This window comes from Gekko japonicus, unplaced genomic scaffold (genome assembly GCF_001447785.1).
Source record: "Gekko japonicus isolate JY-2015 unplaced genomic scaffold, Gekko_japonicus_V1.1 scaffold692, whole genome shotgun sequence".
NCBI classification, from domain to species: domain Eukaryota; kingdom Metazoa; phylum Chordata; class Lepidosauria; order Squamata; family Gekkonidae; genus Gekko; species Gekko japonicus.
This window is the reverse complement of record NW_015169194.1, coordinates 493,749-510,008: the sequence shown is the minus strand read 5'-3', so window position 1 is coordinate 510,008 and position 16,260 is coordinate 493,749. Positions and strand designations below refer to the sequence as shown.

The window sequence follows — 16,260 nt, the reverse complement described above, 5'->3', positions numbered from 1 at the left end:
GGGCGCGGCGGCGACGGCGGCGACGGCATAGTCGCGAGACTGGTGCACTGGTAGCTCTCAGAAGAGGGAACCGGTAGGGGAAGGTAGTTGGTGTGTGTCTCCACCCGGGGTTGCAGAGACATCTCCGGCCACTGCCTCACAGCTCCGGCGTCGCCGAGTCTTTCTGCCTTGCCGGGTGTTATGAAGGAAGTGAAGCAATCGGAGCTTCGGCGGTGGCAGCGGCGAGGAAATGCTGTATGAGGAGCCTTCGGAGTGAAAGGGATGGGGGAATGCGGGGCAAGGACGGATTAGGACAGCAGGGCTAGTAGGCGAGGGGGAGGCTTCGCGGATGAGGGGTGGCGGTAGCGTCCGAACCGAGACTTCCTTCGCGTCTGCCTGTCTGTCCTGCCTGTGAGGTTGGGTCATTGAAGCCTTCCCAGGGGAGAAGCAAAGGGCGTTCTCAGTGGCTCTGTGCCCGTAATAGTCTTGCAGACGTGGGGGAAATCGTGAGCCTGCTTAAACTACTTGGGGGGGTGGGTGGAGAGAGGAGGAGAATATTCATGCCGAAAACCCTTTATACACAGAGAAGGGGGGGGGGAAGGGGAGCCCTCCAGCCACCTTGTCTGCTGGCAGCAAGCTTCATGCTCCTTTTTTTGTTTTCGGGTTTAGATAGACCCGTCTTTGTATTAAATTTCATTACTTTCATAGCTATCGGGTGGTGGCAACTCACTATCTACCGAGGTTGTCTAAGACAGCTGAATCTTGGATGGACTCCATCTGACACTATTGGATAAGTAAGCTCTGAAATTTGAGCTTGTCCAAAGGGTGACTGTGGAGTCACTTGGATCTTGGCAGGCAACTTGAATTCACTCTGTGGTCCTAAAAGCCAACATTTCGTGGGGGGAAATGTTTGCATCTAATTATTTATGTTCCTTTTCGTAGAGTTGATGTAATGCAAGGTGCAAACAGTATAACTAAAAGCATAGATGTTTTGTGTGTCTTCAGTTCTAAAACAAAAATAGAGAATTCTTAACTTTTCCCCTCTAGATTGCCGACATAGCACCTTCTTTGAGAGGTCAATGCTGAATCTTCATGCTGTACACAGAGGTAACACGGATCTATCAAGTGTGTGCAGAGACTGTTTCCAGCTCTGTGATTCCATTGAGTCCATCGTTTGTGATTCCGAAGAGAAAGATTAAGAGAGGCAGAGACTAAATGGATCTTAAGACAGCAGTATTCAATGCAGCTCGTGATGGCAAGCTGCGGCTCCTCACCAAGTTGCTGGCAAATAAAGCAAAAGAAGAGGTAGCCTTGCTGATGTCAGAAAAAACAAATGGTGCCACACCCCTTCTAATGGCAGCCCGCTATGGACATCTTGACATGGTGGAATATCTGTTGGAACATTGTAGTGCTTCTATAGAAATTGGTGGCTCAGTGAATTTCGATGGTGAGACTATTGAGGGTGCACCACCATTATGGGCCGCATCGGCTGCCGGTCATTTGAAGGTGGTCCAGTCTTTGTTAAATCACGGTGCATCTGTCAACAATACCACTCTGACAAACTCAACACCGCTTAGAGCTGCCTGCTTTGATGGCCACCTGGAAATTGTGAAGTACCTTGTGGAGCACAAAGCTGACTTGGAAGTATCAAATCGTCACGGGCATACATGCCTTATGATATCTTGTTACAAAGGCCACAAAGAAATTGCTCAGTATTTGCTTGAAAAAGGGGCTGATGTAAATAGAAAAAGTGTCAAAGGTGAGTTTTCAATACCTGTTTGCAACAGAGTTGAAATAGGTTTGGTGACTACTTAAGAGCTCTATTCAGAACGTTCATCTGGTCTGACAGCTCAAAGGTTCAAAGTCCAAGAAGACTAAGTTTAACAGTGTGTTTTCCCAACATTTCTTTACTACTTAAAAACAAATTACTTGTACTCCAAATCAACAGGCCATAACTTATAAAAGTGATTTTTAAAAAGTGGTTGCAATATAGATGCAGAGATTTGTGTGTGGAGTACAAATTATGGATAACAGTTGTGAATATTTTTGGGAGTTATATGATGGATCTCTTCACATTTTGTAAAGGTGGGATCAGTTGGAAACTAGAAAGACTTTGACCACTGAATGGCAATATCTTGTTGGCAATATTAAAATAGAATATCCTACAAATCATTAAATTACCTTTGCATTTTTATGTACTTAGGCTTGTTTTTAATCAGGCCACAAGCAATGCTCCCTCTAAGCTGTGGAGTCTTGTGAGCAAAAATTCTACTTTGTTGAGCTACTGGCATTAAAGCTGTGAGCCAGCGCTTTGACTACTGCATACATTAGTTTGCTCTGGAGCCATCCTTCCTGAGCTAAGACAAAAATGTGTGAGTTGGAGGCTAAAACACTGCAAGCTAGCTCACACTAATTCAGCTTAGAGGGAACACTGGTCACAAGGATGTTCACTAATTTTATCTAATATATATGTATTATTAAACAGTCATGCAAGCAAGACATAATGACAATGTGATCACAAAAGATTCTTCTTTGTTCTTTTTGCTGTTGTGTATGCTGTATGACTACCACGGTTGTTCAGGAAAGTGTTTCTGTGGCTATACAATGGTAATCCAGAATGAGTCTGTATTTATGGATTATTTATTTATTCATTTGATTTATACCCCACCCTCCCTGCCAAAGCAGGCTCAGGGCAGCTTATCCCCACTGGTAGGCAGTATTACCCAATTTGGCTTACATTGAATCTTTACCTAGGGTATCATCTAAAATTAATACTGTGTTTTTCTCTGCTTTCATCCTTTTAACAGACCTGTGTGTTCTGTTTGGTGTTAGTGAGACATTCAATCAACTAGTAAGTTTCATTTTTTCAGTTAGAGGCTGCCATTATCTCACCTTCTTCCCAGAAGGCCAAAGGTGCAAATCTGGTGCTAGCTCCACACCACAACACTTTATCTATTAAAATCTACATTCTGTAAGAATGCCTAAAATCAGGGCATGAATTATCTCCTCACCCCTTAAGATCCAGCCTAATGAATAGTCCTGGAGAACTCAAAAGCTTTCACATTATTTTGTGTTGTTTTGGTTGCTCCCAACAGAAGCTATTACATACAGAAGCTATTACATTGCTTTTGTTTTTGGATCATGATTGTAATTACCTTGTCCTTTTGTTTTAGTTGAGGGCATGTCATGGCTTTTTAATGCTTCTTTCACATTGTTACTTTTTGGTAAGAATGTGAGTTGCTTCAAACAGCTACCTTGATATTCCTCCCTAGAGCCTGTCTCTTATCTGTATGCAGTTGAAACCATAAGTAAAAGATTGGGCATAACAACTAAGAGAGATTTAAGTCCTTAATTCTCTTACTTAAATCAGTAGGATTTAAGATTTCTAGTTCTGGCCAGATCATGTCCATTATGAAATACTATATATTGTTCGTATGTCAGATGACTCCCTGTCTAAGAGAGTACATGCTGAGCTATGAATCAGGAAGTCTGCAGTTTACCTCCATGGTGGACTCTCAGTTCCCCATATGCAATATGGGAAGGGTAATAGTGACCAACCTTAGGGTTTTTGTAAAGACTGTGTGCATTGAGATAATGTAAATGGTGGTAATGTTGTGGTTCTTGGTTTTTGAATGGGTTGAATCTGGAGGTGCTTTCCACTGACTTAATGGCATTTCCATTATCAGAACAGCATCTCCATTGGCAGAGGGATAGTTGATTTTTGCCAGTTTCCCCATCGCAGACCTTCATATCACAGTTTGTATTGGTCCCCTAACCCCCTAGAACTTCAGGATTCTCAGCTGTCATGCATCAGGACAAGGGAGGCAGGGAAGTCCTGTTCCATGAGCTTCACTTTGCTCACAGTTCTTTGGATCCAGCCCTTTTGTGTCTTCACTCTGTTTCTGGATGACTCATAACTTAAACACAGTTCTACCCTTACAGCAATGCAAAAGGAATGCTATTTTTAAAATGAGAAAAAGTCTACCGCTGTCACTGATGTTTGGCAGCAGAGCCTAACCTCCTCCTATTATACTGTGTTAGAGTCTCTGCATTGTTTTGATACAGTCATTAAAAAGAGCTGCGTCAAGGTCAGGGTTTCTTTTCAGTAGCCAAGTGTTTATAGTTGAAGATCTACAAGTAGGTACCCATGGAAATTGTCATGTATCTTTTTGCAGTTATAAACCATGGTATTGGTGGATTTGGGGAGGAGTTCAAAGTAGTTCATCTTAGGCATGGCTCCCCCCCCCCCCGGGGGGGAGGGGCTGGAATTCTTTTTCTATTTGCCATCAAGTCGAAGCTGACTTAAAGCAAACCTGTAGGGTTTTCGAGGCAAGAGACATTCAGAGGTGGTTTGCCATTGCCTGTCTTGGCATAACAGCTCTAGACTTGCTTGGTGGTCTCCCATCCAAGTACTATCTTGGGCTGACCCTGTTTAGCTTCTGAGGTCTGATGAGATCAAGCCAGCCTGGGCTATCTAAGTAGTCATGGCTTATTTGTTACAGTCAAAAGTAACAAAAAAAGTAACTTTATCAGCAGTTATCTGATAACATGTCTCCTTTTTGTTGTCAGCTTTTAATAAAAATCTGATTAATTTCTTCCCTGATAATATTCATTTTTCTGAATTATTAATAGGAGCAATTCAGTTCCTCCCCCATATATTCTGGTGGCTAAACTGGTAATGTTTTTTGAATATCAGTGTCAGTTTTGGTCTTTGAGTAATTATTTGGCCTTGAACTTTAGAAAACCACACTGAAAGTAAATGTGTCAGAGCTTGGTAAATGCTTTAATACTGTGTTTGTGCAGACTGGGGGAGGTAGGAATCTCACAAATGCCAGTTTCATTTTAAAAGCCTCCTTCTGTTGCTGTGAAGTCGTCATGGGTGCCTTACTTCAAGTTCCTTTCCTTCTGTTTATATATGAAATAGGAGACATCTGTGTGCACATTTTGCTGTAAAGCTTATATTTTGCTGGTAACATTTGAAAGGGGAGAGGAAGCACTCCAATTTCTGAACTCATGCTAAAGCAGCTTGAGGTTACAAGGAAGTGTGTGCCTTTCTTCATTTAAATCTGTTTCTTTATCAAAGCAGTAATTTACAGCAAAATTCACCATTCACTTTTGGAAAGCCCTTTATGCACAAACTTGTACAGAATCATTTCCTTCCTGTTTAAGTCCTCCATGCTATGGCAATATTATGAGCAGCAGTGCTTTCTGTCAGAGAATTCTGTTTCTGCCTCTTCTTTGAAAATACTTAGTTTGTGCTTGAAAGTATATGAGGGACCAAGCTTGCTTGGTATATTGTTGCTGGCATTGGGCTTGATCCTGCCTTTTAAAATCTTGCAGTTCAAGCTCTTCTGCTGTGCACTGCTACTTATATTTAAGTATAAATTGCTCAGTCTCCTAGTTTTGTTAGATTGCCTTCTGGAAGATATGTGTGAGAGCATGCTCAGGATATGCCAAAAGAACTATGAGCATTCTGCATTAATCTCACTGTAAATATAAACATGGCACAATCATGATTTATTGTTCTGAACTACTGAGTTTCCAGACTTTCCTCATGACAGCATGAGGAACAATCAAGTTATTTGACTTTGGAGAGATTCTGTATTAGGACTAGGAAAATGTTGTACTGTTTCCCCAGTGGAGCATTATAATGAAAAAAGGGTAACTCTGTGATGTTCTGTGTGAAACTTTCTATGTGAAAATAATGGAATTCTGTATATTTTTTCAGTGTATCGGTGATGAAGCTGAGAGGTAATTAAAAATATACAGTTTTGTCCTACATCCCATTGTTTATTGAGACTTATTACCAGATATATACATAAGAGTTTAACCTTGGGTATCAACTCTAATGTTATATTACACTGCCTCTCTGCTTCAGTGTTAGTCCTGAATTGAATCTTTGAATAACAAAACAAGGAAATATGGTCAGACAGGACATGATCAACCCATGAATTATGGATTTTGTGTACCAAAATAATTGTAATGTCTATGACTCAAGGATCCACAAGTTGTGAGTCATTAGTAATATTCTGTTGGAAGGTGCCTCTAATCTTGACGGTGAAATTCTTTGGACGTTCCATAGTTCAGAATAACATTCTCTTTAATTGACTTCTATTTAGTAAGCATCATCAAGAATTACATAGTTTAATTATCAGAAAAAAGGTTGTTGCAGAAGAAGTTAAAATAAGGTCTAGAATCACATGGAAATATTACTGTCAGATTGCCAGAATAGTTTTAAAAATCACATTTTTACATGTATGATGATGTGATCTCTTATCTGTAAAGCACAACATAAAATTTGATTAATAATTTTTAAAATCAAAATCTGGCATTAATAGATAATTTCCAGGCAGCTTTACCATGCAGACAAATAAAGACAATGATTAATTTTAAATGGCATTGACTAACTTCTTATTACTAGGAAAAATGTTGCACAATATCTTTTTTTTTTAATCCTCCTTTGTGAACAATTATAAATAGCAGCAGTCACTAGATTTTCAATTGTATGAATGCCGTGTGAATCCTGCTACCTGTTACAGAGACAGGATGTTCTGGGAAGCTGGCCAAATATCTTAGACTGAATCTTTACTACAGGCCAGTACATGGATAAGGCCAGTCATATGATGAGCTATTGGAGAGAATTTCAGGCTTTAGTTATGAAGCAAAAATGTTAGCATATTGTACTAATGTTAAAATACTTATCCTGCTTTGGGAATAGGACATTATCCCAACGTATGCCTGTTACTTGCTGCATAATTCTGTAACTATGTTGATTAAAGGTTTAGTGTTTATAAAATTATGCATGATGTGAAGAAAGAACTTTACGCTCTCTCCCCACATACTAGATCTTAAGGATATGCAGAGAAATTGATGGACAGTAGATTCAGTAGACAGAATCTGTTGACAGGATCTGTAGACTGTAGATAGAGGGGGCCGTGGCATACCAATCATGACAATCTCCAGTTAAAAGGAGCAGGTAGTAGGTGATGGGAAAGACCTCTGCCTGAGACTGTGCAGAACACTACTAACTTTGATGGACCAAAGGTCTGATTCACTACAAGGTGCTTTCATGAGGACAACTTTGCTTTTACTGTATTTAATTATGGCTTTTAGTTTTTGTAATCTGTCTTGAGTTTTATATGAGAAAGGTGGACTACAAATAAATAGAAAAAGTACTTCTTTATGCAATTTATAATCAAGATGTAATGAAACTGACTAGCGTAGGTGGTTTTAAAAAGGGATTAAGACGTATTCAAGGATGAAAGGCCTGTTAATGAATATTCACTGTGATGGCTTAATAGAACCTCTGTGTTCAGAGATAATGGGCTTCTGAATACCAGTTCCTGGAACAGCAGCTGGATGAGACTTTGGCTATTGTAGTCCTGCTTGTGGTCCTTCTGAGGTCTCTGATTGGCCATTGCAGGAAATATGATGCTGGACTAAATACATCATCAGTTTGAAACAGCAGATCTTTATGTTCTTAAACTTGAGTTTAAAGTTATGATAATGAGTCACATGTATGTGAAGTCAGTGTAAATGGGACAGATACCACTAAATTTTGACAAGACAGAGGCTCTCTGGGGTAGTAGAAAGGCAGACTGGGGACTTGAGATTTCTCTTGTCTGAGATGGGATTATACTTGCCTTGAAAAGCCAGGTTTGCAGCTTGGGAGTGCTGTTTGACACAGCAGTCACCTTAGAAAAGTAGGTGGCTGCAGTCGTTTGGAGTGCTTTTGCTCAGCTTTGGCTGGTGTGTCAGCTGCGCCCATTCCTGGTTCAGTCAGATCTAGCCACAGTGATCCATGCCTTAGTTATATCGAGACTGGACTGTTGCAATGCACTGTACTTAGGGCTGCCCTTGAAGAATATTTGGAAGCTGCAGCTACCGGTAGTACAGAACGCTACAGCTAGACTGATGGTTGGGGCCAGCTACCAGGAGCATGTGACCCTGATATTACAGCAATTACACTGGCTACTGATAGGTTTCCAGGCCCAATTCAATTTCTTTTTAAAATTTATTCAGATTTTTACCCCACTCTCCCAGCCGAAGCCGGCTCAGGGCGGCTTACATAAAACCAGGTAATTACATTAAAAATGTAAGTTGCAATTAAAACAAATTATAAAATCATATTAAAGTGCTAGTAGTTGTTGGTACTCCTGCCAACCTAGCAGTTCGAAAGCAAGAAATTGCAAGTAGATAAATAGGGACCACTTCGGTGGGAAGGTAACAGCGTTCCGTGCGCCTTGGTGTTTAGTCATGCCGGCCACATGACCACGGAAACGTCTTCGGAAAGCGCTGGCTCTTCGGCTTTGAAACGGAGATGAGCACCGCAACCCTAGAGTCGGATTCGACTGGCTTTCGAGCAAGGGAACTAGTTGTTGGTATTCGTACAATGGTAGTAGCCAGTAAACAACGTACAAAGTTCTTATCTCACAATCAGCTCTTAGTGTTCATTTGGAATGTCCTTGTAGGGCTTGCTGTTCTTTAGGCTGTTGATGGCTATTTCCGGAGTCCAGAGTCCAGGGCCCTCTCACTTTCAGCCAACTGATATTCTTCACTGGTGGTGGTGGCTCCCAAAAGCCTGGTGGAAGAGCTCTGTTTTACAGGCCCTGAGGAACTGTAAAAGGTCCCGCGGGGCCCTGATCTCCTCCGGGAGCTCATTCCACCAGGATGGGGCCACCACCGAAAAGGCCCTGGCCCTGGTCGTCAACAGCCTAGCCTCCTTAAGACCCTGAAGGGCCAGTCGATTCTGGGCCCCTGACCATAGTGCTCTCTGAGGAACATGTGGGGAAAGGCGGTCCCTTAGGTATGTAGGTCCCTGACCATGTAAGGCTTTAAAGGTTAGAACCAGCACCTTGAAACGAATCTGGTATGCTATCGGCAGCCAGTGCAATGCCTTCAGCACAGGCTGTATGTGCTCCTGCCCAGAGAGCCCCATCAAAAGCCTGGCCGCGGCATTTTGCACCAGCTGCAGCTTCCGGAATTGACGCAAGGGCAGCCCCATGTAGAGAGCACTACAGTAGTCCAATCTTGAGGTGACCATTGCATGGATCACTGTCGCCAGGTTGTTGCATTCGAGGAAGGGAACCAGCTGCCTCATCAGCTGAAGATGGTAAAATGCCGATTTGGCAGTGGCTGCTACCTGGGCCTTGATGGAGCACTCCCAAGCTCCTAACCTCTGGTGCTGGCACCAAGGGTGCCCCATCAAAGGTCGGGAGTGGGAACCCTAACCCCGACCCACTCCAACTCAGGCACAAGAATTCCGTTTCAGTCGGCTCAGTCTAAGCCAACCAGCCACGGCTTGTAACGCCCGGTCCAGATCTTCTGGTTTGAAGTCAGACTGGCCGCCCAACAGCAGATAGAGCTGGGTGTCATCCACACACTGGTGACAACCCAGCCCATGCCTTCAGGCAATCTGGGCAAGGGGGCGCATATGGATGTTGAAGAGCATCAGGGACAGCACCGCCCCTTGAGGCACACCACAATCCAGTGGGTGTCTCTGGGATAGCTGTTGGTTTTGTCCTTTAGTGTCGTTCATGGCTTGGGACCAGGGTGTATGAAGGATTGTTTTCTCCCACATGTTCCTGCCTGGGAATTAAGAACATAGGGAGAGGCCCTCCTGACTATCCCACTGATCAAAGAAGCTCATCTGGGGGGCACACAAGAGAGGGCCTCTTCAGTGGCAGTCCCATGGCTATGGAACAGTCTTCCCAGGGAGGTGTGCTTTTGTTCTTCAGGAGGCAGTTGAATACATTTTTATTTAGGACTGCATTTGACTAATTTATTTTTTATTTATTGGCAGTCCTGATTGAGATTTTAAATTGTGGATATTTTAATGTGTTTTTAATGCTTGTTTTGTTTACATTATAAGGCACCTTGAGTGCTGCAAGTGAAAAAGTTGGCTAATAAATGTTTTAAATGGTAATAAATGCTGTGGTATTTAAAATTTTCAGATCCCTGGCCCCCATCAATTTCAGATTTCTTCACCCTTTCTTTAAAGTATCCTACCTCAATGCACCCTGGCTTGGTTATCCCTTTGGGTGTTATCCCAGCAATGTTTGCTTGCTTGCCTGTAATGGTCCTCCTTTATCCAAGCCCCATGTGAACATTTTTCGAGACAGGCTGGCTTCTTTTTTTCTTCCAGAAACAGCACTGCTTGGAAACATTTTTTTAATTGGAAGTTTCCTTAGTTGGATTTTTCATGAACGTTCTGCAGCATTGCAGTGATAGCAGGTGATTAAGTAATATTTATTGCTTGAATGGATACCTGTACATTTACCTGTTCTGAAAAAGCACTCTAATTTGCAGTTTCAATGGACAAGCTCGGCATAAGCAGATATACTTACAAGTGAATGCTGATGATACACTATGAGGCAAATGTGAATAGTAATGGGTTAATGAGGTTAATGTGAATAGTAATGGGCCTGGTCCATCTTGCAGGTGTCACGAATTGGTCTCTTGGCCTTGTCATCCTCAAGGCCAGGAATGGAAATGGCATGATTAGCGTCTCATGAGAACCCGCAGCCTGTTGGATGGGGTGTGTGTGTGTGTCAAGGGCGATGAGGTAATTTTCTAGAGGCTTTCCCTAAGAATGTGTTTTGATTGGATGTCATCCTCGCCTGATGCTACTGAGCCAAAAAGTATAAGTTAGTGTAGGCCCTGAAGAAGAGAGACTAGCTGCGATCTTAATGGACCTGTCTTGTATTGCAGTTGCCAGCAATGTAGACCACACCTGTGCTTTGGGCTTTGATTTTGGAATTTAAGGTTTGTGCTGTCTAATGCAAGCCCTGAGAGTGTTAGACAGTTGAGTTAGTGTTTCTTATGATTTTAGAGTAGTGTGTTGGCTGCATATTAAATCTTTCTATTGATTGAAATTGAAATACATTTTAAATTCTTTTTTAAAATAAACAATGTTCTGGTTACTTGTATGCAACTGCCCTGAGGACCCACAGGGTTCAGGCCTTGAACTCCTTGACATACACCTACCTACATAGGCATATATACTTTCAGTTATGCAACTTGAAGTGTATCAAAAGCAGTGTTTACTTTTATTATATGAACACCTCTGTCTGCCATTTCAGTTGTCTTATTATTGTCAGACATATTTGTGAGAACATGCCAGAAATGGGGTACTTACCATGGAATTGCCCTAGTCTCTCAGGTTAAGTGGTAGACTCCCCACCCCCCACCCCAACAGAGATTCTGCTTGCAAGAAATTGTCTTGGCTTGCCTCTTTGACACAGCAGAGAAAGGTGCCTACTCTAGGTTGTATGATGATTATTTTATAATTTCCTTTGGTCTTTGTATGTGCTGACTAGAAACCTACATGGAGCTTTGTGTCTACTATAACTTTCCACCTTGCTATGTTTCTTTATGGGAAACATGCTAAAATAATGGTGGATGGTTCTACATTCTAGCGTGGTTCTCTGTGATGGAGAGGGTGGCTGTTTGCACTGTTGAAAAGAGAACTCTGTTAGTGAATGTATTTCTCTTGGAGGAATCTGATTGTTGGTTGATAGAAGAATGGTATGCTTAAACAGAATAGAAAAGTAAAAACACTTTCTTAAATTGTACACCACTGTTTGCTGCAATAAAACCAGCAACCTCTGTACCATAAAAAATATGCCCGTCTGCTTAACTCTTGGGGGGGAAATAATATATGTCTTTCTCAAAGTGTGTGAACAGTATAGAGGTAAAGCATGGCATGTGAATGACACTTGCAGAAAGTAGTTATCTAACACTATTATCATTGTTTCATGTGATTGCAGCTCAAATATTGCCTATGGAATAGGTAATCTGATTATGCTAGTAGAAAGGGCTTTCCCATATCTTCTTCCCAAGCTTATTTGCTCAGGTACTGTAAATGATTTGGAATGCAGCTAAATGTCCAGTTAAAAATGTGTATCAACAGACTTTTACAATAAGTGCTCCAGTAGAACAGCTACAGTAGAAGGTCCTAGTGAAAGGTTGGTGTATCTTTGGGTTGGCAAATGAGGGGTGGGGAACCCAAGACTATTCATGGTTATTATTTTTTTCAAATGCAACTATGAAAAGTTATATAAGTGACTAATGAGGAATGTTACCCTATTGATGTGTTAATGATGTGTGGGAGTGGGGCTGTGGCTCAGTGGTAGAGCATCTGGTTGGTATGCAGAAGGTCCCAAATTCAATCCGTTGCATCTTTTGTTAAAGTAACTCACAGTGGGTGATGTGAAACACCTCTACCTGAGATCCTGGAGCAGTCTGAGAAGACACTACTAACTTTGATGGACCAAGGTTCTGATTTGTGTGTTCATGCGATATAGATTAAAATACCACTTTTGTCAAACATCAACTCTCACAGCTATTTATGATGTTCAACGTTCTCAACCTAACTTACTTGCAGATTAATTTGATGTGTGCAAGGCTGCAAGCTTTTCTCTTTCAATTGGTGTGGCCTTTCTTTGAAAGTGCATCATAGCATACATGATCATTGCTTTCTTTTTCCCCACAGGAAACACAGCTTTGCATGACTGTGCAGAATCTGGTAGCTTGGAAATCATGAAGATGCTTCTCAAGTATTGTGCAAAGATGGAAAAAGATGGCTATGGAATGACTCCACTTCTCTCGGCTAGCGTTACAGGCCACACAAACATAGTTGACTTTTTGACCCAGCATGTTGAGACAAGTAAAGTGGAACGTATCAATGCACTGGAACTTCTAGGAGCCACATTTGTGGACAAAAAGAGAGATTTGCTTGGTGCTTTGAAATACTGGAAAAGAGCTATGGATATGAGGTACAGTGATAGGACTAATATCCTAAGCAAACCTGTACCTCAAACATTAATAATGGCCTATGATTATGCCAAGGAGGTAAATAGTGCTGAAGAGCTGGAAAACCTCATTGCAGACCCTGATGAGATGAGAATGCAAGCGCTGTTAATTAGAGAACGTATTCTGGGGCCTTCTCACCCAGATACATCCTACTATATTCGGTACAGAGGTGCTGTCTATGCAGATTCTGGAAACTTCAAACGATGCATCAACTTGTGGAAGTATGCTTTAGATATGCAGCAGAGCAATTTGGACCCACTGAGTCCTATGACTGCTAGCAGTCTTCTCTCATTTGCTGAACTTTTCTCTTTCATGTTACAGGACAGGGCAAAAGGCCTGCTTGGCACAACTGTTACATTTGATGATCTTATGGGTATACTGTGCAAAAGTGTCCTCGAAATAGAGCGTGCCATCAAACAAACTCAATGTCCGCCTGACCAAATACAGCTCAACAAAGCCCTTTCCATCATTTTGCATCTAATTTGCTTGCTGGAAAAAGTTCCCTGTAATCCTGAACAGGATCATTTTAAGAAACAGACTATATACAAATTTCTTAAGCTACATCCTAGAGGAAAGAATAACTTTAGCCCGCTTCACCTTTCTGTTGACAAGAATACCACATGTGTGGGACGCTACCCAGTTTGTAAATTTCCCTCTTTGCAAGTTACTGCTATACTAGTGGAATGTGGTGCTGATGTAAATGCTAGAGACTCTGATGACAACAGTCCTTTACACATATCTGCACTGAATAACCACCCTGATATCATGAATCTTCTTATCAAGTCAGGTTCACATTTTGATGCCACAAACTTGCATAAACAAACTGCTATTGACTTGCTGGATGAGAAGGAAATGGCAAAGAACTTGATCCAACCTATCAACCATACTACACTGCAGTGTCTTGCTGCCCGTGTCATTGTGAATCATTGCATAGGTTACCAAGGGCACATCCCAGAAAAGCTTGAGAACTTTGTTTTGCTCCATAGATGATAGTCTGATATAGGCCTTTGGTACTGTGGGAACTTGAGTTAGTGACACTAATTGTTGCTTTCTCAAGCACTGTTGTGATATGCCAGCGATTCACGATCATTCATTTAGCTTGGTCCATTCTGCTCATTGGCTAAGGCATTACTGAAATCAAATTTGCAGAACTGGTTACTCAGTATTTAAACATACCTTATAATATAATTTGTGGATTATTTAGAAATGTAATGCTATATTTGAACTCACTAAAATTGTCTGCCAACGGCTTGTCTATTCTGGTTTAGTTTGCCTGTTGGTTGTTTGGGCCCGAGTTGAATAATTTTTGTGGTGTTGTCTTTCTCTTACCGGTGTGGATCTTATATAGTTGGAAAGTCATCTTTTTTTGTTCTGGCTTGAGCGTTTCTATTCTTCTCTTTCTAATGAGTTCATTGCTGAACTATAAGTTGTATGAACTTGTTAACATTTGCAATTACCATAAGTGCTTTTATCCTCTCTATGCACTGGCTTGAACATGACTGTTGTGTGTTGGCATATTTCTATGCAGCGGTTGGCCATTTTCAGCTCTGACCTGTTTCTTGCAGTTTTCTTAGAGCTTTGAAAATATACTCTTTACAGCATGACAATTTTTGAAGATACCAGTCAGCTGTCCAAATTCTCACTTTTTGCCCCAAGCTGTTTCTATAGTTGCTTTCTATTTTTTTATATATATAGCTGTGTGTTGAATTTGGGAGTAAAATGTGTTTTTGTTGGCAAACCCATTTTAAATTAAGTCTGAAAGTCATTTTACTGTGTCTTGCAGTAAGGGAAGAGGTTAATGAATTGCCATCTTTGACTCTGCACTAATGTCTTGCTTGAGCTGATTATGTGACCGGGCATAGAGAGTTTCTTCAAATTTAACCTGAAACTTAATCATACTGTTCAGTGAGAACTAGATCAAACATAGTTTGAAATTACAACTCTACATTTCTTAGCTACAAAATGAAACTAAAGCATGTTGGCATGATGCTTGTCAGTCCAGACCTAGCCATCTACTAATATAACTATATGGTTGTAATCAGTAGGCTTCTGCAGGGGCTTTGGAAGTTCAGAAGTAGTATCCCCAACTCTTCGTTTTAAAATAACTCTTATGGATAATTTGCATGCATTTTATTCTCTAATACCTTTCAGCCATATTAATGGAAACATCAGAGGCCATGTTGAGGCTACGTACACCACTGAAAGCTATCTATTTTTATAATACTTGCACAACAGCTTAGCTATTGCAGCAGAAAGGGCTTTTTAGACTTGATAAGGAAACCATAAGTGAAGACTACAAATGAGATTAAGATTCAGGTAACATAATTCAGCACTTTATTGTTGATTCATAATGAGACTTATTATGGCATATTAGACCTGCAAATGTCTTAAAATAAAATGGTTCTCAAGAAAAAAAGCTTATTTTTTTCCTTGAGTGGAATAACACATACATGGCAATTTTACAGTCCTACATTTTGGGTGGTTTGCTGAATGTCATGACTGTTGTGATTGATGATCATACCTGATGCCTTTTCAGTGCGGAAACACAACGCACAGATTACTGTGAATTTGTGGTGGTTGGCAGGGCAGAATTTCAGGGTTGGATCAATCCATCAAGGCTAGTTTGAACTTGGCACTTGATCTTTTTTAAAACTATAGCGCAATATTGCCTTCAACTGATGGTTTGAGTTTGGTGTGCAATTCCTCACATTTTATACAGAATAATAGTTACATGTTGTCATTTCACTGTTGTCTTATTGTCTTTGTGGCTGACATAAATTGAAGTGGCTTCATCACCCTTCAAAAGGGATGAGAAACTTTTTGAAAGAATCAACCAAAATGTCAGGTACACTGCTATTTATTTGATTAATTTTGACATATGATTTATAGAAGCTCACTTTATGCACAGGTACATTTGTATCACTTTTATGAAAAGCAAACATATGGGTAATTCACTAGTGTACAACAGAACAGTTATTTTAGCTGGTTAATTCTGCACCAGCAGCACATTCCTATTTAAGAGTTAAAACCCAGCAGTTTGATAAAAACGTCTCATTCTTTTTCATTAACTACCTGTTCTCCACATAAATATGTTGGAGAGGTAAAACACAACCTATTTTGGGCTAGATATAGGATGCAAGAGGAACAGGGATTTTTTTAGAAAAAATGTTTTCAGTGTGCAATAGTACAAAGAAATAAATGGTTTTCACAAAATAAACTTGGTTCATACATATAGAAATAGTGGAACTAGACTATCCAACATACCAGGTAAGTATACAGTACTTTGAATTTGTAAGCTGGTGTGTAAGTGCAAATAGAATAACTCAGCAATCAGCTCTGCATCAACAATGTAACATGTAGAAATGAATAGGATCTAAAAATAGGGAAGATGATTAGATCATTACCAGATTTTTATAGTATCTATTTTGAGGCAAAATGTCATTTGCAGTGGTGTACTCATAAAAAGGG

The 16,260-nt window shown here is 40.8% G+C and overlaps 1 protein-coding gene across 2 annotated transcripts; it reads left to right on the top strand.

Moving 5' to 3' along the window:
* FEM1C (fem-1 homolog c (C. elegans)) lies at positions 1–15,167 on the top strand. Of its 2 annotated transcripts, none has more exons than XM_015416288.1 (3): positions 1–73; positions 1,027–1,738; positions 12,473–15,167. In XM_015416288.1, the coding sequence occupies exons 2-3, from the start codon at positions 1,195–1,197 to the stop codon at positions 13,780–13,782; spliced, it is 1,854 nt and encodes a 617-aa protein (XP_015271774.1). In that variant the 5' UTR covers positions 1–73; positions 1,027–1,194; the 3' UTR covers positions 13,783–15,167. The 2 variants fall into 2 exon arrangements, with proteins under 2 accessions (XP_015271774.1, XP_015271775.1); XM_015416289.1 differs by having other exon boundaries at positions 40–83.
* Positions 15,168–16,260: the final 1,093 nt, after the last annotated feature.